Source organism: Acromyrmex echinatior, chromosome 12 (genome assembly GCF_024713525.1).
Source record: "Acromyrmex echinatior isolate Ae372 chromosome 12, ASM2471352v2, whole genome shotgun sequence".
Lineage (NCBI taxonomy): Eukaryota > Metazoa > Arthropoda > Insecta > Hymenoptera > Formicidae > Acromyrmex > Acromyrmex echinatior.
In genome coordinates this window covers 7,919,224-7,944,809 of record NC_141863.1, presented here as the reverse complement: position 1 = coordinate 7,944,809, position 25,586 = coordinate 7,919,224, and the positions used below count along the sequence as shown (strand labels likewise).

General features: G+C 32.3%; 4 protein-coding genes and 1 long non-coding RNA gene across 6 annotated transcripts in view; 3 read left to right on the top strand and 2 right to left on the bottom strand.

The window, feature by feature from the left end:
- Positions 1-1,031: 1,031 nt before the first annotated feature.
- Positions 1,032-3,908, bottom strand: LOC105145203 (uncharacterized). The gene is made up of 3 exons (XR_846056.2): positions 3,066-3,908; positions 1,782-1,929; positions 1,032-1,235 (listed from the first exon to the last, which is right to left on the bottom strand). It is a non-coding gene; the product is annotated as an uncharacterized LOC105145203 (long non-coding RNA).
- Positions 3,909-3,927: 19 nt separating this feature from the next.
- Positions 3,928-7,766, top strand: mRpL14 (mitochondrial ribosomal protein L14). Its single transcript, XM_087411864.1, is given in 5 exon segments — positions 3,928-4,736; positions 4,925-5,042; positions 5,154-6,309; positions 6,377-6,588; positions 6,590-7,766. Coding segments are annotated over 3 exon segments (513 nt in total). The 5' UTR covers positions 3,928-4,736; positions 4,925-5,042; positions 5,154-6,095; the 3' UTR covers positions 6,677-7,766.
- Positions 7,767-8,528: 762 nt separating this feature from the next.
- On the top strand, positions 8,529-12,078 carry CstF64 (cleavage stimulation factor subunit 2 CstF64). 2 transcript variants are annotated; one of them, XM_087411861.1, is made up of 8 exons: positions 8,529-8,840; positions 8,918-8,996; positions 9,375-9,940; positions 10,233-10,518; positions 10,594-10,620; positions 10,745-10,839; positions 11,052-11,248; positions 11,605-12,078. In XM_087411861.1, the coding sequence occupies exons 1-8, from the start codon at positions 8,780-8,782 to the stop codon at positions 11,722-11,724; spliced, it is 1,431 nt and encodes a 476-aa protein (XP_087267987.1). In that variant the 5' UTR covers positions 8,529-8,779; the 3' UTR covers positions 11,725-12,078. The 2 variants fall into 2 exon arrangements, with proteins under 2 accessions (XP_087267987.1, XP_087267988.1); XM_087411862.1 differs by lacking the exon at positions 10,594-10,620.
- The window catches only part of qin (tudor domain-containing protein qin), a 208,176-nt gene continuing 193,870 nt past the window's right edge, over positions 11,281-25,586 (bottom strand). Inside the window, 23 exon segments of the mRNA XM_011054630.2 lie at positions 11,281-12,282; positions 12,284-12,387; positions 12,458-12,617; positions 12,680-12,842; positions 12,947-13,034; positions 13,100-13,657; positions 13,780-13,890; positions 13,996-14,115; positions 14,183-14,352; positions 14,928-15,283; positions 15,377-15,525; positions 15,889-16,507; positions 16,613-16,833; positions 16,899-17,071; positions 17,607-17,703; positions 17,826-17,936; positions 18,615-18,765; positions 18,860-19,142; positions 19,553-19,714; positions 19,776-19,904; positions 20,128-20,273; positions 20,687-20,814; positions 21,518-21,742. Coding sequence (XP_011052932.2) covers positions 12,243-12,282; positions 12,284-12,387; positions 12,458-12,617; positions 12,680-12,842; positions 12,947-13,034; positions 13,100-13,657; positions 13,780-13,890; positions 13,996-14,115; positions 14,183-14,352; positions 14,928-15,283; positions 15,377-15,525; positions 15,889-16,507; positions 16,613-16,833; positions 16,899-17,071; positions 17,607-17,703; positions 17,826-17,936; positions 18,615-18,765; positions 18,860-19,142; positions 19,553-19,714; positions 19,776-19,904; positions 20,128-20,273; positions 20,687-20,814; positions 21,518-21,742 — 4,464 coding nt within the window. The 3' untranslated portion in view covers positions 11,281-12,242.
- LOC105145206 (uncharacterized) overlaps positions 21,763-25,586 on the top strand; it is an 86,013-nt gene continuing 82,189 nt past the window's right edge. Inside the window, exon 1 of the mRNA XM_011054626.2 lies at positions 21,763-23,590. Within this exon, the coding sequence (XP_011052928.1) occupies positions 23,527-23,590 (64 nt within the window). The 5' untranslated portion in view covers positions 21,763-23,526. The remainder of the gene's footprint in view (positions 23,591-25,586) is intronic.

Sequence of the window (25,586 nt, the reverse complement as noted above, 5' to 3'; positions counted from 1 at the left end):
ACTGGGCTGAACAATCACTTTTGAGATCCAAGATTCCAATTTGTGTCTCCTTATATATACATTGTATTTTTTTATATATTGAAAATCTTATTTATTATATAGTTTACTCACTAACATAAACTATTTATTTTTTTTTTTTAGACTGGCCAATATAGTTTATTCAGAAGATAGTTTTAAATAATATGTCTTAAAATGGTCTTTGATTCCTCATCCATCTTGAGACATTACTTGAGACTGTCCTATAAAATCCGACTGTGAATACCACCTAATGTTTTTTTGTCTGTTTTTAAGAAAACTTTTTTTGGTGCTTTTGATTATTATGCTGAAATAATTTAATTTTATATTATTGTATATCTGAGCCTGTATAAAGTATTGAATAAAGAATTTTGATAGTTAAACCATGCTTATCTATTGTAACTTATTAGATTAGGGATAGCTTCAGAAATTTCTTCATCAGTATCAGACTACCAGATCCTCCACGAAGATTCAAAGTGCTCATTTATGTTTTATTCTTATATAGGAATTATAGAAAACAAGTGCTATCGGGAACTGAAGAATTAATTGCATTACTAATTAGATTTCTCAATTAAATGAAGACAAATTTGATAATAAATTCTATTAAACGAGAAAGAATTAAAGTTGTGCAATTTACTAAAATTTTAACAAAAATATAAACATAATACACGAATAGGCATAATATAACTTTGACAATTAATTTAAATAATCGCTTAAATATATAATGATAGACATCACATGGCTGATAATTAAAGTTACACTTGCGAGCTTTACACCTACACACAAAATCTCAGCATACACATGTACAAGATATCATTTCATCCTTCTTATCATCAAATATTAAACAAGGATGAGATATGACAGGAGCGTTGCAAACGTTAAATGAAACACGTCTCTAGTACATATATATCTAAAAATAGGTTTGAATTTGTGGTTTCATTATTATAAGATTATTATACAATAAAATACAGATGAGTGATACGCTCCATACAAGTTTTGCAGAAAATACTAAATAATTACAATATTAAACATTTTATTAAAATATTTGATATATGTTACAATAGTACACAAGATAGATACACTATACAAATCTGGATGCAATCGCCAGTTTAGTATAATCTGCTCCTTTACTGTGAGTTTGTCCTTTCATCTACTCCTCGTTCGGAGTATGTATGGAATAAACACCTATATTCTTGTACGTAGAGATGTGCCATTGTCACCTATGAATACAAGATTGTTACTATCAAATTTGGGAACTTTAGGAACCTGTTGCTGTTTCAATTCAATTCAATATACCTTTTTCTTTTCGTCCCTTAAGTAATAGCTGCGTTCGGCAATGCAAATCTAAGACATCGGAGTGCTCTTTTTTTTACAATGCACGTGACATATGTTATACTATAAGAGCACTCCGATGCCACAGATTTGCATTACCGAATGCAGCTATTATGTATCCATGAATAAAAGCCTGGATTCTCATACGGGTAACAGCGCTTTGACACCGAATGCTGATTAACGAAAAACGGGGTAAATTTTACTCCTACAACCAGCTTTTCACTAATCAGCGCTCTGTGTTAAAGCGCTGTTGTTTGAGGATCCAAGCTTACGTTCTTCCGCAATCGGAACGAAACGATGACCAAGTCAAAAACTCGCGGACGTCGCAAGACTTTAGATCTTTATTCTATCTTTCGATAATTCCACATATTTACTTGCAATCGCTGCGCAAATACTGTAATTGTGATAATAATCGAATTGATGATACTACTCACAGATACTAATCAGTCCACGGTTGTTTCCTTCATAGTTTCCTCCACCATGGTGAATAATGGGAATGATTCATCTTTCTTCTTTTCATCATGATAGCGATCATTAAATAAATGTGTTGCGAAATGTTGAGTCCGTTTCGGGTCGTTTAGACTAAACAGTCGTAAAAATTTTTAAACAGCAAAACTATTATGTGATGCTCAATGCAAAAAAGTAGTCAACGTTACTGGTGAATAAGGATAGTGCCTATTGAACGCTTCCTGTTCAATGCTTCTATTAACTGGTATTAAATTGCTGTTTTCAACATAAGTCTGATAAGTAATTAATTAAAATGAAGAATATTATTTATTATTAGCTTTGTTCCATATTCACTGTTATAATATTAATAATAGAATGAAGGTGACTTATAGATATTGGATTAGCAGTGAAATGTAACACAAGCAATAGTACTATTATCTAGTGAATTTATATATAACTATGTATCAGTATATATAAATTTATAAACTAGATAAATATATTATACATATTATTTATTGATTCATTAGCTTATTTAGTATTTACGTTGTTTTTGTTTTTTTTTGTTTTTTTGTGTTTTTTGTGTTTTTTGTTTTTTTGTGTTTTTTTGTTTTTTGTATTTTTTTGTGTTTTTTGTATTTTTTTGGCATGTAATGTGTGGAATGGTTTTTTTTTTATATTCATGAATTGCTTAATGAATACTATCCGAGTCAGTTTTTCCAAACTTTTTTTTTATAAGTAAAAGTATTATTAATAAAACACATAGTGGAAATACTGAAAAGGTAGTGATGCTGATACTATCAGACATACTATGTTGAAACACAGTATCTTTGTATCTGAGCCTATATGAAACTATTGAATAAAGATTTTGATGATTAAACCATGGTGACCTGTTCTAATTTACCAGATTAAATACAGGAAGTGTCTTCTTCACCAGTATCAGACTACCGATCCTCTACCTCTACAGAGGATCCGAAATGCTCATCTATATTCTATTCTTATATAGGAATTATATCGAAAACAAGTGCTTTTGAGAATTGAAGGATTATTCGCATTACTAATTTGATTTCCGAATTTGATAATAAATTCTATTTAAAGGCGGGAAGAATTAAAGTTATGCAATTTGTTGTGCAAAATTTTAATGAAAATATCATAAATCAATTAACATAGGCATAACTTTGACAATTAATTAAAATAATCGCTTAAATACAAAGTGATAGACATCACGTGGTTGATAATTGAACTAAAGTTACATTTGCGAGCGTTATACTTACGTCAAAATCACATACATAGGATACGTGATATCATTCCATCCTTGTCATGAAACATTAAACAAGGATGAGGTGCTTTTCAATTGCTTATGTGATCTTTGTTTCCTATTTTTTATTGCTTGTCTCTTGTCTTTTTGGTCAATAAAACAAGAAAATATAGAATTAGCCTAACACATCTTAACACAACGTACACAGGAATGCACAAAGTGTATTATTGTGCACGATTCAATTGGAACAGAATGTGTACGCTGTGCATGGTTGAGATCCATTTCGGATAGAGTTAGATTAAATGTAGCTTTTCCCGCCTGTATTAAATAAGAAAAAGTGCCGGCTACGCAACGTCTTCCAACCTCATTTATAGCCGCCACAATTAGTAACATATAATTGTCACTAGAAAACACAAGTTTATACAGATCATCAGCCTTCGGCTGAGTACAGATGTGTAACATTGTGTCAACGATAAAGCCGATTCTACATTAGTTGCAAGCCGATCGCAAATTTGTTGCGACAGTCAATCTGAAGCTTGCATTTTGAAATCAACTCTTCATATTGACTGTCGCAATAAACTTGCGATTGGCTTGCAATTAATGTAGAACCGACTTAACGGACAATTGGAACACAACTTGTGTCGCTGTGTGCACGAAAGTATCTAGGGATATTGCAATTGGAAAGCACCCTATGAGTACCAGATTGCTGCTATCAAACTTGGGAACTTTAAGGGCCTGTTCCTTCCCTTATTTCAATCCAACTAATATACCCTTTTTCTTTTCATCTCTTATAGCAATTAAAATTCTATCACGTGAATAATACGTATAGCAATGTTTAGATAAATTTCCTATAAAATGGTAACATCTTTTATGTAAGTCTTTCATTTATTGTCTCACCAAATGTGTATCATCCCGTGCAACATAACCTTTCTCTTAGTAGAAAGAAGATAAACGACATTAGAAACGATAAGTTAAACGTGTTCTTTTTTTTTTTAGATATTTTTTTATGATAGTTACTATAGAACACAAGTTTTCTTGTTGACAATTCTAAGTCTAAAATCAGTTTGGGGTATTTAATCGCGATAATTCCTCCAAGATAACGGAAAGCATAACAATTTTTACATAGGCTGCGTTCCGTTTCACGCATGACACGCATGCTGCATTATTCATCCTTGTTATTCCTTGTTATTCCTCGTTATCGAATGTTAAACAAGGATAAATGACGCATCATGCGCACCATGCATAAAACAGAACGCAGCGATAACCTTTGCTTAGGATATTAAACCTAACCTAAAATCATTGACGATCCGCAAGTATACGTAAAACGAGACTTTTTGTTGTCATGAACATTAAGATACGTCGTTTCGAAAGAGCGTTAATGCATTCGCGATTTTTCGGCATTGTGAGAGCGAGTTCCTCGTCTAACTCTACGAGATGTTTCAGCACGAGTAAAGATAAATTCAGATTTAGAGGAACAAAGTAAGAATTCGCTTTCGTCTGTGGAACTCATTATCGAGAAGGAATCTGCAATACAAGTAAAAGAGAATGCAGAAGCAACTCAGGAATTTCAAGCAAAATTGAGCGACTTTGCATGAAGTTACGAAAAGTTTTCTCACATTGACGATAAAAAAAATCAGAAACGCCACAGACGTTCGTTTCCTTAAATCGGATCTCTAAATTTGTCAATGTAAATCTCCTTTTCATAGTGTGTACAATTGTTTGACTGCTCCTTAAACATACATATTTTATTATTAAATACATAATGTGTATTTAAAAAGAAATCAAACAATTGTACACATTAGGAAATATTAAATACTTTAATATTAAAAACATATATTAATTATATATTTTTGTTAAATACAATTTTATTTTTAGTTAGGTGAAGTCGCAACTGGTGAGATATATCATATGGTTGGTGATGATGTGTATATTGATTTTGGATCGAAATTTCAAAGCATTAGAAACTTGTCAAGAATGGACAATGTACTGTAATGTAAATCTGTTTTTTTTCCAGAATATATCTTATTTGTTTAATATTATTTACTATATCAAATATACCAATATAAATACTGTCTCAAATATTATTTTGTTTTTTATTTTTTAGATACTATGTGAGAGGATCTAAGGTTCGATTAAGAATAAAGGTTTCTCAGAACTTTCCTCCAAGTTCTTAGATGCTGAAACGGATGTAACTCTTCTGGAAGCTGATTACACTTTAACTTTTGCTGTCCATTCTCGACAGATCTCTAATAAACGCAATGAAACTTCCATCCAAAATCAATATATAGATTAGGTATAGATCGTCACCAACCATGTGATATATCTCACAGTTGAGACTTTTCCTTTAGGATCACCCAACTCAAAGCAAAATTATTATAGTATTTAATAAAGAGCAGTCAAACAATTGTACGCACTATGAAAAGGAAAGACTTACATTGACAAATTTGGAGTTGCGAATTAAGGGAACGAACATATCTATCATCTGATTTTTTATCGTCAATGTGAGAAAACTTTTTGTAACTTCGTGCAAAGTCACTCAATTTCACTTGAAATTCCTGAATTGCTTCTGCATTCTCTTTTACTTGTATTGCAAGTTCCTTCTTGATAATGGGGTTCACAGACGAAAGCGAATCTTTGCTTTGTTCCTCTGAACAAACTTTACTTGTGCTGAAACATCTCGTGGACGAGGAACTCGCTTTCAAAACGCCGAGAGATTGTAAATGTTCTCTCGAGACGACGTATCTTGTTCATGATGACAACAAAAAATCCCATTTTCCGTATCGTCATACTTGCTCACTCGACAATAACTTTAGGTTAGGTTTAATATCCTAAAGCTGAGGTTATGTAAAAATTGTTGTGCTTTCTGTTATCTCGAAGAAGTTATCGCGATTAAAAATTCCAAATTGATTTTAGAATTAGTATTACCAAAGAGAAAATTTGTATTCTACGGTAAATATAAAAAATATCTGAGAAAAAAGAATTCGTTTAATTTATTGTTTCTAATGTCGTTTGTCTTCTTTCTGCTAAGAGGAAATTTATGCTATGAATGTATTGTAATATTAAATTATGCAATTTTTTATATTATGACGTAAAGGAGATTAAAACGATGATGTTATCGCCTTTTGCGGTGTCAAGTGTTGCAAACAGAAACATCTCTACTTTAATCCCTGTGAGTCAGATAATTAAATTGAGTTGATTGAGAGTAGTGGATAAGCAAGCTATGATGTAAGATAAACCACATGTTGCATATACATGTACAAGCGCAGGGAAGATACATCAGTGAGATAATAATTTAAAGACTACATAAAAGATATTATCATTTTATAGGAAATTTATCTAAACATTGCTATACATATTCAGGTGATAGAATTTTAGTTGCTATAAGAGGTGAAAAGAAAAAGGGTATATTGATTGGAAATAGTCTTTAACAAGTCCTTAAAGTTGTCAAGTTTAATAGCAACAATCTAGTACTCATAGACGACAACGGCACACAAGGTACAAGAATACAGATGCCTATTCCACACAATGCCCACACGGTGCCTACTCCGAACGAAAATGAAAGAAAAGACTCAGGAAAGAAGCAGATTATACTAAACTATAATAGCGATTACATCCAGATTCGTGTAGTATATCTTGCCTACTATTGTAATACATGTATTTTAAATATTTCATTATAATGTTAATATTATATTTATTTAGTATTTACCGCAAAACTTGTAATATGGAAATTTATTACATATGCATCTCTGTGTATTTTATTGTATATTAATATTTTAATAATAAAATGATCACATTCAAATCTATTTTTTATTATATTGTATATGCACTAGGGCCTAAGAGTATGTTCCATTTAATACATATTTGCAACGTTCGCGTCATCATATAATCTCATCCTTGTTTAATGTTTGATGACAAAAAGAATGAAATGATATCGTGTATCCTATGTTTGTGTATGCTATGATTTTGGTACGTAAATATAGCGCTGGTAAGTGTAACTTTAATTCAATTATCAGCCACATGATGTCTATCACTTTGTATTTAAGCAATTATTAAATTAATTGTCAAAGTTATATTATGCCTATGTTAATTGATTTATGATATTTTTATTAAAATTTTAGCAAATTGCATAACTTTATAATTCTTCTCCTTTAAATAGAATTTATTATCAAACTTATCTTCAATGAATTTAGAAATCAAATTAGTAATGCAAATAATCCTTCGATTCTCGACAGCACTTGTTTTCGATATAATTCCTATATAAGAATAGAATATAGATGAGCATTTCGGATCCTCTGTAGAGGTAGAGGATCGGTAGTCTGATACTGGTGAAGAAGACACTTCCTGTACCTAATCTGGTAAATTAAAACAGGTCACCTGGTTTAATCATCAAAATCTTTATTCAATAGTTTCATACAGGCTCAGATACAAAGATACTGTGTTTCAACATAGTATGTCTGATAGTATCAGCATCACTACCTTTCCACTATGTGTTTTATTAATAATACTTTTACTTATAAAAAAAAAGTTTGGAAAAACTGACTCGAATAGTATTCATTAAGTAATTCATGAATATTGAGTAAAAAAAAAAAAAAAAACCACGCGCTACACGCTAAAAACGCAAAAAAACAAAAAAACGCAAAAACGCAAAAAAAAAAACAAAAAAATGCAAAAACACAAAAAAAAATGCAAACACACAAAAAAACAAAAAAAGGAAAAACTAGCAAGTAAAAAATAAAGCAGCTAATTAATCAATAAGATGTATAATATATGTATCTAGTTTATGAACATATATAATATTAATATCTAATATAGTTATATATAAATTCACTAGATAATAGTACTATTGCTTGTGTTACATTTCACTGCTAATCCAATATCTATAAGTCACCTTCATTCTATTATTAATATTATAACAGTGAATATGGAACAAAGCTAATAATAAATAATATTCTTCATTTTAATTGATTACTTATCAGACTTATGTTGAAAATAGTAATTTAATACCAGTTAATAGAAGCAACAGGAAGCTTTCAAGGCACTATCCTTATTCACCAGTAATGTTGACTACTTTTTTGCATTGAGCATCACGTAACAGTTTTGCTGTTTAAAAATTTTTACTGTCTAGTCTAAACGACCCGAAACGGATTCAACATTTCGCAATACATTTACTAATGGTCGCTATCATGAAAAGTGAAAAGAAGAAAGATGAATCACTCCCATTATTCACCATGGTGGAGGAAACTATCAAGGAAACAACCGTGGACTGATGGACAATGGAGTAGGTACCACAGGTGATATTATCACAGCTCGATTATTATCACAGTTGGTATTTGCACAGCGATTGGTAAATACGTGGAATTACCGATCATGATTAAAGTCTAATTTCTGAGAATCATAAAACCGTCGATGTGTTACCCACTGAAATACATAGTTCAGTATGCGCATTGTGTGCACATAGAGGCGCTAGTAGACGGGTTCCATTTCCAATGACTTTTTAGAGTGTATGAGTGTATTGAGCATATAGATTGTTCAGAATATAGACTTCTCTCTGATGTACTGATTTTACTAGATGCAAGATTAAACTGTTTAGTGATAGTGTGCGATAACGGCGATAGTACAGACATACGTGTATGAATCCGTCGTCTAGGTGCCGAATCAATTGAACGGAGTACTTCCTGTATTGTTATTAGAATTGTATCGCTCGTACTAGTCCGAAACAAAAGCACGAAAATGAGTAATTCAACTATTTCGGATCAAACACTGATGGACAAGTCGATGCGGAGTGTCTTTGGTGAGTAATTTAACGTACCTCGGCGCCGCTTCTTAGAGTTATATTAATGTGACGTCGCAATATCTATTGTTTTACAGTCGGGAATATCCCGTACGAGGCTACGGAGGAGAATCTGAAGGATATCTTCAGTGAGGTTGGACCGGTGCTTTCATTCAAGTGAGCCTATTTGTCTTAATTAATTGTATTAAACAATTTATTATTATTATTCCTTTCGAATCTTTTGACATATCTTAAACATTCCTTATTAATTTTAGCAGCCAATTTTAAAATAGTACAACTTTCTCTCTAAGAAAATAACTTGAACTTTATCGATATTGAATTATCGTCTAGAACGGTTATAAAAGAATTTCTTTGCACTAATTAAATATATAGAACATAACTTTATTCATTTATGTCTCATATTATCATTTTTCTATCAAAAACATATATTTGACTTGTAAATTTTATCTTTCTCTGTTCTATTATAATCACTCTAATTTTTCTATTACAAAGGTAGTATTTGTATTTATCTACATATTTAATTGTTACAAATAGATTAGTATTTGACCGTGAGACAGGCAAGCCCAAGGGATATGGCTTTTGTGAATATAAAGATCAGGAGACTGCTCTAAGTGCTATGAGAAACCTAAATGGATATGAAATTGGTGGACGAACATTACGCGTGGACAATGCTTGCACGGAGAAAAGTCGTATGGAGATGCAAAGTCTCCTGCAGGGTCAGAGTACAGAGAATCCTTATGGAGAAGCCGTTCAGTCGGATAAGGCACCAGAAGCGATAAGCAAAGCTGTGGCATCTTTGCCACCGGAACAGATGTTTGAACTGATGAAACAGATGAAACTTTGCGTTCAAAATAATCCAAATGAGGCACGTCAAATGCTCCTTCAGAATCCCCAGTTGGCATATGCTCTGCTCCAAGCACAGGTGGTCATGAGAATAGTGGATCCTCATACAGCTGTTAGTATGTTGCACAAGGCTAATCCTATCCCAGGTATATTAACACCATCGGAAAAACCAACTCAGCAGGTACAACCACGAATCGAGGAGCCATGGGCACAGCGACCCCCACCACCTATTAATGCCCCAGCGCCTATTTTCGCAGGTATGACAAAGGATCATCTTCTTACAACATTAATTATTATTTAAACATTATATTAGTTATTATTGATCATGAAGAATTGTGTTAAAATTTTGAGGTGTATGCATCCATTTTTCCTTTGAAGTTGACCCATTCCAGTATGAAAATTAATGCATTATTAATCAATACTATTTGTTTTATTCACCTTATGATTTATCATGTTATACTTCATCTCTATATTTCATTAATCAATGACGTCTCCATTGTCACAGATGGACAGGGAATATAAATGTAAAAATTCAATCCGTAAAAACAGGTCAGGACGTAGATCTCCGACTAGAGAGACAGATAGATCCGTGTGTAACTAGGAAGAATCAAGATTTGAGAGGATCACTGGACAAGGAATTTAAATTAAAAATTGAATCCGTAAAAACAGGTCAGGACGTAGATCTTCGACTAGACAGGCAGATAGATCCGCGTGTAGCTAGATTGGATCAAGATTTGAGAGGATCACCCCAAACGCAGCCTGCGCCAGTTAGCGCGCCGGTGATACCGGTCACTACTGATCTAAGGGGGGCAAATGCATTTAATATGGCAGATAAGTAAGAGCGCTTTATATTAATCGATATACATAGATTCGATTATAGACTGCGTAATTAAAAGACCTCTTTTTACAGCCTACTTTCTGTGGAAGGAATTGAGAGGTCTCATATACATATACATATATATATATGTATATGTATATATATATATATATATATATATATATATATATATATCTAATAGATTTAATCATTATTCCTTACACTAAATTGACATTACTTTCAGTTTCTATCGCGATCCGAGATCTGAAAGATTCGGCAGAGATTCGAGGGACCTTAGAGATTCCAGGCCCATCGATCCTAGAATCACCAAACCTCCTCGTATGTAGTTTTTCACTTTTTTACATATTCGTTTTATGTAGATCTATTGGCTTCATGTTCGACAAAGACCACTATTCCATAATTTTTAACGATAATATCAGTATCGTATTATCATTAAAAGTTACAGAATAATAACTACAGGCCTAAATTTACCAAGAATTTCTTTTTGATGAATTTATCGCTAATGGACTTTTGTTTTTTAAAACTTTCAGCGGCTCCTGTCGCGCCTCCGATTGTCCCGAGACCGGTTGTTGCACCAACTGTGCCAGCATCAAGTACTGTAACTAGCAACACGACTAGTTCGACTGCCGCTGCGCTTTCACAGCCTGCGAGCTCTGCAACTTCGAGGCTAGTGGCCGGAATGTCTCCAGCGGGAAGTATCCCCAGTGGTGCGTCTGATCAGGAAAAGGTATATTTAAAATATTTTCATTGATAAGACTGTTTCTCATGTTTTTATTACATTTTTTATTTGAAATTGTTTCCAAACAATAGACATCTTAAATAGAACAATATCGCATATATATATATATATATATATATATCGTGAGTCACACTTTAGAAAAAAATAACATTTAAAAAAAAAATACAATTATACGCATAAGAAAACATGTAAATTTGAATGGGTATTAACTCACAGTGGTCAAACGCGAATCTAAATAATTAAATTCATTATTACTGTCTTCCTAGCTTGGTCACATATGTAAAGAAATATATGTTACATATAGCTATTCTAAATTCTAAATAGGTCATGAATTTTTTTTGCAGGCGGCTTTGATAATGCAAGTATTGCAATTGTCAGATGAGCAAATTGCAATGCTTCCACCTGAACAGAGACAAAGTATTCTCGTGCTAAAGGAACAGATTGCAAAAAGTACACAACGTTAATGTAAAAGATAACACTAATGTAAAATCTCTAATGCTTTCTGCACACAGAACGCGACAACGTTTGCCACATGATGGAAATTAGCGCGATAGCCAATGTTTTTCGTTTTTGTAGAAAAGTGTTAAACTTAATTGGTTACCATGCTCACTTCCGCCGCGCGGCAAGTGTTGCTGTATCCTGTGTGCAGAAGCCATAAGGGAATCTGAATTTAATGCAATATATATCAAATCAAAGTGTGACGTATGATGGATTTCTACAAAATAAGATTTTACAGGAACAAAAAAATATATTTCTCTCTTATTTCTAATCTATCTTATCCTATTTATACGTAGAAAAATAAATTATGAAAAAATAAACTTCACAGCTTAAATTCTTTTTCAATTTAAGGCTCCTGAGTAATCACCATATTATCGTTCTAACGTAACGATTCATCAATATAACTATGAATGACTGTGGTGACTCAGGAATCTTAAATCATATGAAACGCCATATAAATCATATGAAATAAATATATGTGAAATTAGTCGAAGAGTTGACGTTGATCCTCAGTCTTCCGTGAGATTAAATTGATATAAACCTTCTTTTATTAAATCAGCATAAAACAGTTCCGTACACATCTTGTCCTTGTATACTTCGACTACTACATGATTACCCTCAATAATTTTCTGTGATAATAATAATTACGTATTTTTATGTGAACTTTAAATAAATGAATTTTATTTTAAACGAACTTACCTTAACTCGGGCCACGACTGCTTCATTGTATATTTCATCTAATTTCGATGCTAATAAATCAATATCGTTAGAAACGAAGTTTAGCCCCCAAAATGTGCATTTGATAGCCATGGCAGGTAATTCCAACCATTCCTCTTTTGGTACACGTAAATCATAGTTTCTAGAACATTTTATTTTTGTGTATCATTATATATAAATAAATCAATAATGTTAAAATCTTACTTGGAGAATATGTCCGTTGTATGTAACTGTATGTACTCATGATTACCAAAATCGACGTAATATAATGAAATTTTTATATACTGAGTGTTTAAAATTTTTTCACTATTTGTAATAATGCATCTATACCACATATTATCAGTAAATTTCGCGATGCATGGAGTATCTAAAAAATATAAAATAAATATATTTTATTGAACGAATCATAATCTGCATATCAATTAAATCATGTATAGTTTTATCTATGTTTAAAAATAATTAAGAAATTACTCTTTGCGAAGGATTCGATTAATGGTTGACGATTAGTCTGCATTTCTGACATTACGCTTTCGTATTGCAAGTAATACTCGTGAAGCTTCTAAAAGATAATAAATAAATTAGATTGTTTATGTCAGATATATTTAATAATTCGCGTATGCTTACATCAGAGAATATATCGTCGTTATTTTCTGCCAGTTGCGCTAATGAAGTGATAGGATCTTTGTTACAACATAATATTAATTCAATGTACTTTGTATCCTGCGGAATGATCAACCGTTTGTATGAGATCATATAATCTTCGTCCTCTGATGGTTGCGGCGTTGAGCAGATTATATTCGTGTTTAAAATATTCGTGTCTATCGAAGATATACTTTCGGTATCGGAAATCATGCGCTTATTCTCTAATTTATCAAGTAATTCTGTCTTTGTAGTCTCTAAATTACCACTAATTACATTCTCATTTAATGTAATATCCTCATTGTTTGTATTTGAAGATTTCTTGGAGATGTCAGTTATGCATAGCTTTTCGTAATCACTTATTGTTTCTTCAATGACAACATCCCTAGTGGTGTTCAAGGTTACCGTCGAATTGAAATCTTCATTTTCGGAATTGTCCGAATCATTCCATGATTTACGTTCGATCTTAATATCCATATCCATGTGATTTGAAAGATATAACAGAAGATCGGATTTCCATGGTCGTAATAATGTGATGGATACCTATAAGCATGATGATGTATGCGCATAACATTATTATAAAATTACAATAAAGTAATTGGAGACTTCATACTAGAGATTGAGATTTATATTCGTAAACTGCTATTGACATAGTTGTAACTTACAATTAAATTTGTGGGTTGGCGCTGTAAAATGGACACTTTGCATTCTTGATCAACAAGAAGCGCGTGTATGCGGTCTAAATCGATCAATTTCCATTTACCATTCGGAGATGCCTGTTGTATAAACATAAGGAGAGATTTTGAAAAAAATCATTGCGAACGAACACAGAATTAAGCAAAAAAAAAAAATTGGTATTGTCAAAGAAAATTCTGTCTTACCGGTCTTAACCCACTGATGACGCATTTTGTGCACTGAATAGGAATATGTCCCAATCTAATATCATCTGTTACATGTTCTATTTTACATTCTTCCACATTGCCATAATCGACAAATTCCACCTTGGATCATACGATCAAGAAAAAGTAATGCGAAAATAATAGTTAAAAGTAATAGATTATTTTTTACCTTCACTACATTTCCTAAATTGTCGACAATTCTACCTCTATACCACTTTTGATTATAATGATATTGAGCAATACATATTTCTCCTTCCTTCCATTGTTTCTCTTTGTTCGTTTTAACTTTTTTACAATAATTTTGCAATTCGGTCTCTATATAATTCAATAAGTCGGCATCTAACAAAAGTAAAACGATAGAATATAGCAACATATTTTTCGAATAATTAAACCTATTGTTCGTATTGCTATAACATATAAATGATATTGACATATAAGCATAAATCAATAGGAAATTCTATGCAAGATTAAAAAGAAACTTTGTATAATTACTAGGAATATCTGGAAAGTATCTAATATTATCCGGCACTTTTTTACTATCCGATCGGATAGCCGGATATCATTAATATTCAAGAATATATCCGATTGAAATTTAATATTATTAAATTATTAATTTATTATATAAATGTTCTAGAAATATATATATGCATATTTATAATGTTATAATATGGTATACATTGCAAAATTCCAATTTTTTCTCTGTATAGATTTTTTTTAGAAGTCATTTTTCCGAAATCCAGTTGGATATCCGAAAAAATATTGAATATCCAACTAAAAAAAAAAAAAACTGCTTTCTCAGATATCCAATCGGATATTCAATGTTATATATTCTATCCGGATATCCAATATCCGGTAATTTTACGATCCAATGTATTCCTAATAATTACTATACATATAATCAAAAGATAACATACTGTATTTCTTAGAATGCAAGTACACCATGCATTTAACATCCACATATGTCGTTATAGCATGAAATACTTCTTCCGTGATTTCGATCGGCGGCAACCAGTCTGAGAACTTCACCGAACCCTCACGATTTGTCGAATCGCAAACCTTGTGTTTAGTCATCGGAGCTGAAGGAATTAAATCTAATTCAATTCTAGGTCTATCTTGCCATGGACATGATGTCATGGTGACATCCAATTCATTTTTAGTCGGATCTTTGTCCAACCATTCAACATTTTCTTCGTTCGGCATACCCCAATGACTAGTCTCCAACTGCTGTTTAAATTCTTCTGCGAGAATTGAGTCTGCTTTTGCAAAGTAGCTATTAAATTGAATTAAAAATTATGATTCGAACATCTCATATAAATTAAGAGTCTTTTTTATAAATAAATTAAATATTGAATTAATTTTTTACTTCTTAATGGGTAAAGCGACACCTTTCTCCACCAACATTCGGTTGATAGAATTTATTTCTATTTGAGTTGGTGCTAACGGTCCTGGTATTTTAGATTGTCTTACCCAAAGCTCGACAGGTATAATATCATCAGAAAATTCTTCATGAACCTTAATATATACAATAATAGTAATTACATTTTCATATTCGTAATCAACATTCAATAATTGAAATTAATATTATTTTTACATAATTTTTATAAAATAAAAATATTTTATATAATCTATAATTTATCAGAATTCAAGATAGAATTTTATTTATATTCTTGTATGTATGTATGTAAGAATTTTTACTACTATATATATATATATATATATATATATATATATATATATATATATTAAGCACATATATGTAATAGTCAAAATATATGGCATAAGATTACAAATGGAATTTATTGTCTAAGATGGTGCTTTTACAATTCCTCAAATTTATGGATTAATGTAAAAGAAAAAAAAAAGGATATTTCTTACCGGCTTAGTGATATAAAACTTGCAATACGCATTATTTTGTATAATCTCGGACAGTGTTGTGCAAGATAATGACGGCCATGTGGATGATCCGCCACACGGCAAAATACCAGCTAGTTTCACCTTAAAGCAGTACGTCATTTCCTCCGCGAATTGTGGATGAAGAACTTGTATGTCCTTCATCGTCACAGTCTCCTCGATGCCCATGTCATATAAATAGACTAGCACTTCCGTCGAGGACTTTATTTTCAATATTTTAGCACGGAAGTAGGACTTATCCTTTGCGGAATACACAGTACACAATGCACCTTCACTCCAATTATTGCGTGGCTCGGAATGATACTTATCGTAGAATTTTTGCATCTTTAACATCAGTTTCTCGTTCTCTTGTTCATGTTCCATCTGTGCAACATAGATGCAGTCCGGTGTGATCACCCGTTGAATACGCACTTCTACCTTGAATGGATCTTTAGGCGTCTCTTCTTTCATGGATTTATCATTCTCCGTATTGTATGAAATACAGAAGTCTTTGATAGTATTATTATCAGATTTCTCCAGTAGTGAAACATTATTTTTAACATCTGATTGTGGTTTCTTTTGCAATTTGTTCTTAAATTTGTTGCTTTAGAGAAATGAAAAAATAATCAAAGAAAAGTCAAGCATGGCATACATTTAGAAAATAAAGTGTCTTTATATTAAAAATTTTATGTTTGACACTAGTGCTCACCTCACAACATAATCGTTAACAACGCCTGTGATTTTTAACTGCCGGCTGACATCAATGTTATTGCTATACATTAATCCAATGTATCCGTCATCTGTTTTTTTTCGAGGATTTACCATGATAGATTTTGTGTTACTAAAGAGATTCAACAAACTTATTACAGCTTCCTGTTTCCATGTTCCATTGGCTTCAGGCATTATATACATTAGCGATATTTTTATAGCCTAAATCAAACGAGAGAAAATGATGAACTTATATCATATCGTACATAGAAAAAGAGTTGACTTACTTGGGCCTTAAATGTGGTATATTCATATGGAATCATTCGTAATGCGTCGCGATCTTGAATCAAAGTACATCCCCAATCCACACAAAATACTCTGACTTGGTTTTCACTAATTATTTCGATAATTTCACCGCGTTGCCAGGTATCGTCTTCTAATTGTATAGCGCATGGTACACCTATGATAAATTTAAGCTAAAATTTTTGCAAGGGAAGTATTTGAAAGATATCGTAATTACAGAAAATAATGTTACATTTTCTTTTTAGTAGGTACTTCAAATTTTTGACATTTACTTAATCTTGTTCAATTCCAAAATAGTTATTAATTAGGAGAGTATCTTATTTAAATTAAGTTTTTAAATAATTATTATGACATGTAATAATAGTCTTAATAAAATTCATAATTAATTAATATTATCACTTAATAATTCACTTAATATTCTTGAGGCTTCCACGGGTGCTTTCTATATAAAGATTATGCGTTTCGCAGGTTTCATCTCTGTCCAGATCCATTCTTGAAATGCCATTCGTGAACCTTACAGTTCACTTCATCAGAGCGAGGAGCAGCCTGATACCGATATCTTCACGAAATGTTGGCATTCCAAGAATGGATCTAGACACGGAGGAAATCCGTGAAACGCATAATTTTTATATTATCATTTAATTATAAAACAATTATCTCACTTATCAGAAATACCTAATTATAAAACTAACCTTTTTGTAGTGTTTCAATAATTTTCACTGAAGTCTCTTTTGTGTAATATTCGTTTAATTCATCCTTTAATTTCAAAAACTTATTTTGTCGCGTAGCCTGTAAAAATCCATAAAAATATAATAATATGAAATATCAAAAACTTCTCAAATTTTTTTCTCTCTCTAATGAGATTTTGGAAACATGTAAAATGTGTAATAATGTAATTGTAACTGTTTTACCTTGGAGACATAAATCTTGTATGGTGACTCAAGCCAGCCAATAATAACTGCTGTTGATTTATTTAATGGAAGTTCTTCTCTATTATAAACGTAAGTCGTCAGTGTATTTTTCTACAAAAAAATGCAAGCATTACGTGTAACAAAATAAGAAAATATATAATGGATCATTCACATATATCTATACTAGTATTAGATCATTAACTTTTGAGTTGATTTAATAGCGACAACAGTATATGTGTGTATGTATGTGTAAAATGATTGAAGCGGCCATTGATTATTTCAATGACCGCTCAACCGGATATCCGGTCGTTTATAGTATTTTATTAGGTGTTGGAATTAATTCGTAGCGTTTTTTAATGAAAGAATGTTATTTATTTCACATGAGCATTAAAAAATACATTAATGAAAGTACTTCCCATCACTTGTAAAACGCTACGAATTAATTCCAACACCTAATAGTTGAAAATTAACCATCTAGTACTAGTATAGATATAAAAACAAAATTATTTTTTAATACAATTTTAAAAGAAAAATTGATTAAGATTTGTTTTCACAATATATGATTACCTAAAGATTAAAGATTTTAATTAAAGAGACCAACAGATTCATCAATTAAATTTATTCATGAATTTTTTGATTACCTTTAATCTTTAGGTAATCATATATTGTGAAATTGGACCTAAGAATCTGAGTATTGGCATACAACTGGGCATACAGGGCATTACAGGGGAATGTTTATAACTCTAGCATTATACTGGTATGGATATATGCGTCTTCAAATCTGCTTACCGGATTTTTCCGACTGTCCAAATGCGCATAATCCATAATTTTCATAGTACTACACATCGACTGTGGACCCATGTTACTATTCTTCGGATTAACACGAAGATCGACGTGTAAAATATCAGGAGTAGATTTGATAATGGACATCATGCAATCGCTATAACATGGAACATTTTTTTCAATGGTTAATGAAGTTACTCATACTTTCTTAGTGCACATAGGGTAAAAATGTAGGATCGCTAATGGCTTACACTCCATTTGTCAGTTTCATGAAATCATTTGTGCTCGCGTTCGTCCAATGAAGATTCTTAGGCTTCAAGCCGTTTAAACAGCATCGAATCGCTTGTGGTGGCAATGTTTGCAAATGCTCAGCTATTTTTCGCACTCTCGAAGCCGCTATGTTGCATTCCTCGTATCCATAATCTATGTAAACCACGTTGTACGATGTTTCGCCGTCGCTATTTGTCATCACTGTGTTCACGCATCCACGGTACCACTCGTTGACTTTCCATTGTTTGACGATGCACATGTCATCTATTAACATGAAAAATGATGAAAAAATGATTGCCTATTTCTTTCAGCTGATTTAGGTCTGTTTTTTTTTATTCCTGGACCGGGATTCTGTACACAATTTCTGACAACTGTCGATGTCGACAACTAATGATAATTAATAGTAAAAACAATCTTAAGAAAAAACGTAGTTCTCTTGGCTGCCGCTACTTAATGCTGCTGATAACTGTCGATAGACGTGTACAGAATACACCCTTTAAACTAGTACAATAAGTTGAAAACAAACGCATATTTGCAAAAAACTTTTGTTGCACAGTTTATCTTCTCTCTTTTCTTTCCACGTTAAAGAAAAAAAAAGAGAAACAATGAATGGTGCAGAAGTTTAATTAAAAAGAATAGGTCTAATATCAACATTAACAATTGTAATCTCGTACTTTGCTTAATATTGATCGATTTCTTTAGGTTCTCCTCATCGTTTCCGTATGCCATTAGGTCTTTCTCTAACTGTAGGAATTTTGCTTTCATGGCCACTTTTCGTACAAAGAATAACGACGGATCAACAACGTACGTCACTTCCACCTTACATTCGGAAATACCTTGAAAAAGAAAAAGAACTGATTGAGTCTTGAGAAATAAAGATTAAAAAGAGTAACTTACTTTCTTCTTCTTTATCTTCTATCTCGATGGATATCGTCGACATTAATGAGTCATCAAGTTTTTGTTCCGATTGTATTACCGGTCGCATTATCGCCTGTTCTAGCTTTGCTTGCGAACTTTCAAGAATCTCTGTCAACATCATTTTATATTATTTACTTGCGTTTTTGATTTCACACAAATTATGCAAATTAAGTAAAAACTTTTATGAAAATAATCTATTACATCTATTGAAAATATTAGTTTGTACAGTTTATAAAAAAAATTATGGAAACAAAAATTGAAAATTCAAAGGTGAAGATATATCTTGTTTTTGAAGAAGTCACTTAAATCATAATAAAATTAGTATTTTCACTTGTACGTGGTTTCTTCGGTAAAGGCGACATTATGTAATTCGTCGGCAGTTCCTCTTTTCGCACAAGACTGTAAGACGACACTGGTGGCACTGTAATTGTACAGTGATTTTCTATAGCTTCGACGATTGAGTCATCGATGGTAAACCTATTAAAGAAACAACTTGTTACACTAAGCGAGTCCATTAATATCGTTTGAAATTAAAGTTATATAAATAATAGCTCAAATGACTAAAAATCAAATATCACAATAACGTTTGTTTACAGATGATTTTAAATTATTATTTGACTCGTAGCTCTTTATTGTAATATTTGATTCTAATATCATTTGGATAATCGTTCGCGCTTCACGTGATCGTACACGATGAACAATAAAGTAAATGTAAAAATAATAGTCTGGATGTGAACTTTGATATTGATAAAGAGACACTCAGTAACATTCAAGTTATGGCGAAGAATCGAACGCGAGTTAGCAACAAAAGAAATTTTATACATACTGCGAGTCAGAAAAAAAAGTCTTAGTAGACGGTTCTTCTAATTGATTCGCTTTTCATTACTTACTTTGCTTTGTTGTTCTGGCCTGAGTCTTTGTACATCAAATGACAAGGAAGATCTGCCATTTCCGTTAGAATATTTATTGCGTTTCCTATGTCCACTTTATGGAAGGTCTGTTCCGCATAGGATGCTAGCTACAAACAAATATATCAAGTTCAATTCAACTTGCCGTTTCAAACAATGTCTTTTTCATGTAGAGTAAATTTAAATTGACGAATCTGAATTTAATTAAAGGTTGTGTTATTTTTGCCAGATTCACTTCTATCAATTATTTAATTATGTTTAATTATTTATTTCATCTATTATATTTTTTTCTCCACAAAAATCTTCCGTTTGTTTTAATTTTAGAAAGTTACAATTAATTACGAATAAAAAGCAGATTATATTGTTGGAATGTAAGATACAGGTAATTAAGAGACTACTTTAGTGACGTCTTTAAAATTTTAACAATAAAAATATTTTAAATTTAATTTTTACTCTCATACACAGTAACTATCTCACGCGTCCGTCGGAATAAATCTGCCTCGGAGCACAAGCCCGTTTAATCATTTCGATGATTTTTGCCTCGAGATTTCACGTGGCCCAATCACAATGCAGCATATTACTTGCCTTGACTTTAGAGTGTGAGAAATAAACACAAATATGTTCTTGTAAACACAGCACGATGTAGTCTAGCTGCGTGAGATTCGCTACTTTTAGATAATTCTAGAGAATATTCCTTGACAATATTATTTAAAACTCACAGAATCATTAGAATAACGAAGTAAATCGATTTGAAGCAAAAAAAGGCGGACAAATTTATAGTCTATGATAATTCTTTATTTTTAAGAGAAGTACCTGCATTGTAAACTTCAATTTTTCCTCCTGCGATTGAAGTTGTAGTTCAATGTTTTCTAAATTGTTCTTGAGACGATTACCCTGCTCATATAGTTGATTTATCAACTTTGCTTCCATATTTTGAAGAACACCGTGCAGGTACGCGAAATGTTGGGACAGTGCCGCTTCGATGATATCACCATTTTCTAGCTTGTACGTGTTGGATGTGAACGCCGATTTTATTTTCTGAAAGAATATCACATACGATCCGTTAATATATGATGTATAATTTATATAATGAAAGTCCAGTCAAGAAATTTTATAAGAGAAAATGAAAAGACATGAAATAAAGTATAACAAAATAAAGGACTGAATTAGAAAGAAGAACAGGTTTTTGCTATAAAATATACAGAGTAACGAGATAAGTCTTACATTAGATTTAGTGAGTGAGAAATGAAGTTTGGAAGTGCGCGAGACGTGGAAAAGGAGAGAAGGTGAAAACTCCGATATCTGCTGGTAATGTATGCATATCTATTCGTGCAAATGGCTCGATATAAAAAAATATTATTGCGGCAGAAAGTGATTATATCGACGAAAGAGGCCCACGAGGTATCATTTTTCTCGCGAGTTTCGATCCAAGTTTGAAAGAAGAGAAAAATTTCGTCGTGTTGCCTCAGCAAACTCTCAGGTCGCCGCTTCGTTCGCGCGGAGTAAATCGGCAGGATTAACAAAGTGTACAACATTGTGCACTACCGTAGCTCGCCTCTCTCGGGAGAGCCTCGTAAATCGCTATCGCGAAAATTTACCACTGCTAATCGATGACTTTTACACGCATTTGCATTATTCCTTATTTAATAACCCCGTAGATTTCTCGCACGTCCTATGTACGTCGATATTAGGTGCAAGACTATCTGGTGACCAAAAATATTTATTTATTTTCAGTAAATGATGTCATACTATTATCTCATAACTAAGATAATAGTACGTCAATTACAGAGAAATAAATATAATAGAATGGAATATTTATTCCCTCTTCTTATTTACATACCAAGAAAGGGAGTTGGTTTACAATTCTTCTTAACTCACTCATTCATCCGTATCTTCCACACATTCTTATTTGCTCATTTCTTATCTTTATAATCAATTATATACTACTTATATACATATATACATACATTCACTTAACTTTTTATAGTTCGCAGCCATTTTACACAGCCAACTTTACCTCCTTTATATATTTATTTAATTTTATTTATTTACACAGAAAAATAATCTTGTACTAATTCTCATATCTAATTAATATAATTAGTAACTAATCTATTAATTTTTAACAATAATCATAAAATTTTAGTAATCATATAAACTTAAAAAAAATTGTTAGACTCAAGATTTTATCCTCAACTGTACCTAACAATTTTCAACAATAATCAGTAAATGTATAAAACTTCACAAAACTTATTTAATGACTCAAGATTTTGTTTGATAATAAAAAAAAAATGAATATTTATTCTGTGTTATAGATATATCGGTCAATATTTCTTTATTAAAATATCGGCATGTTCTCTTGTAGGTTTAGCGAGCATGAAATCTTTGTTGCAATCGGCGTCGCGTGAAGGCAGAAGGTCGACTCGCATCGTTCTCTCGCCTCGAGGAGGATTCCACAAGGATTCGCGGAGGGAAAGAGAGACTCCGAGTTCCTCTCTCGTCGGAGTGAAGAGAACGGCTGGGAGAGGCCCCGTGCACACGAGTGGGCCGTTGTACGAGGCTAATATCACTTGGCCAGCACGAGCCTTCCTCAGTCTTTCACGTTCCGAGCGACCGGTCGCATACTCAACCACAAAACAGTCGTGAAGTTTCGTTCACCGGCGCGGGTACACTCGCGTCTCCGTGCCTTCTCCGGGAAGCGAATCGACTCAACTACGATGCGTCTGCGATCGTAGGCTCTCCCTTGGTGCCAACACGAGGAGGTGCAGGTCGCGAGGAGGAAGAGGATAGAAGTGGACGAGCAGAGGCGATAAGGGATACATAATATGAGGCTCCTCTGCGTGGCGATTGCCATCGTGAGTGCAGCGTTTCTCTTGGCAATCGTGTCGGGTGAGTCTTTCGTCATCTAAACACTCGGGTCGCTTCCAAGACTGTGATAATGTTGGTTCCTGTGGTCGCTGATATTTTCGCGATGTAAAAGATAAAAAGAGGAGAATGAAAGCTTGGGATAAAATCAATAAAGCTTCATTTATCTCTTTTAGACATTAATTCTTTTTTTTTTTAATTCTTATTAGAAACTCTCTAATGTCTACACAGATGTATTATGTCTAAAATGTTACAACTGTGATGACACATACTGTTAAATTTAATCTAATGTGAATTGTCGCTCCTATTAAATATATCGTTATTTTTTATTAAAACGATAATTAAATTTGACATTATATCGTGTCAATTTAATATATAGTTTCAAATTGACATTGTATAATATAATTGTCAAATATAATCATTGTTTTATTATAAAATAATGATATGATTGAGTAGGAGTAGTGGCGACTCACAGTAAGTTAAATTTAACACTAGATTTAACAGTGCAGTCTATACCGACATTAGTTTGCTGAAAAATAGCGACATCAATCAAAATTGGAATTATTTCTGACTGTCATTAGAGGGTTTCTAATTCTTAATAGTCTCAGGTTCATCTTCACTCGTTCACAGATCAGTCTACGCGCGTGCGTAATTTCGAGAGTTGAATTATTACAAGAGTGAACGGGCGTCGAAGACGTTCCGCGAAGGTCGTAGATACTCTCCGCGTTCTCTAAGTAAACGCACGTAAACCGTAGAGACCGATTCACAGACGATGCGTTTTCGCCGGATGAACTTAATTTGCTCCCATCCGCCGTGCCGTTTCGAGCAAATCGCCGATATCCACTTCCTTCCGACTACCCTTTGACTATTTGCGTAGTATAATTAACGCCGCGCCACGAAGACGCTAAAAAGAGAACGAATTCTCCACGGGCGATTTATCAGGTTAAACAAGATCGTGCCAACTCTCCTCCTAAAGAACGAGTTCAAGTTACAGATCATGTCTGGAACAACTTTTTACTTCAACGAAACATTTCTTTTTCATCTGTCCAGTAATTATCTCTTTTTATAATTAACTGTAAAAATGTAGTAATTTAATTTCTCAATACATTACTTCAGAATGTGAATAAAAGCAGTCATCCGCTTTATAAAGATATGTTTTCATAACTGTTTGATATGGTCCAAGATAATTTATCACCTCTGTTAAAAATTAATGAGACTGCTGCATTCAGCAGAAAAAGCAGCTTTACAACTGTTATACAATTCTTTAATATGATTGGTTTGTACATTTAGATGCAGTGAGGAACGAAAGGGCAAGTCCGATCATATTAACACTGAAAACAATTTCTGGTTGGGAATAGACGAATCCGAATTTTCTGGTTAAATTTATTAGAATTTTAGTTGAGATAACTAGAGTTCTGTTCGATACAATTTTTCTGATAAAATATATCTTGAAAATTAACGTGATTCTAATATTAAAACATAAAAAATAAGAGCATAAAAAACCACAGCACAAGTTCTAGTTTGTGATATTTAATTATTATTACATTAATTAAAACATTAAACGTTTCGGCCACAATCTGGCCATCTTCAGTAATTCAATAATATTCTTAAAACGCAGAGTTACATCTAGTTGACATTAATTCTCGACTGTTGAATTTAATGTCAACTAGATGTAACTCTGCGTTTTAAGAATATTATTGAATTACTGAAGATGGCCAGATTGTGGCCGAAACGTTTAATGTTTTAATTAATGTAATAATAATTAAATATCACAAACTAGAACTTGTGCTGTGGTTTTTTATGCTCTTATTTTTTATATGTTTTCTGATAAAATTTACTAGAATTCTTATTTTTACCAGAATAATTATATTAATCAAAGTTCTATTATCTCAACTAGAATTCTAATAGATTTAATTAGAAAATTCGTCCATTTTCCACCAGAATTACTATTTAATTCAACCAGGCCATTTTTCTCAGTGAAAGATATTGTGCAAATATTTTCACTGTTTTTCAATAGTGA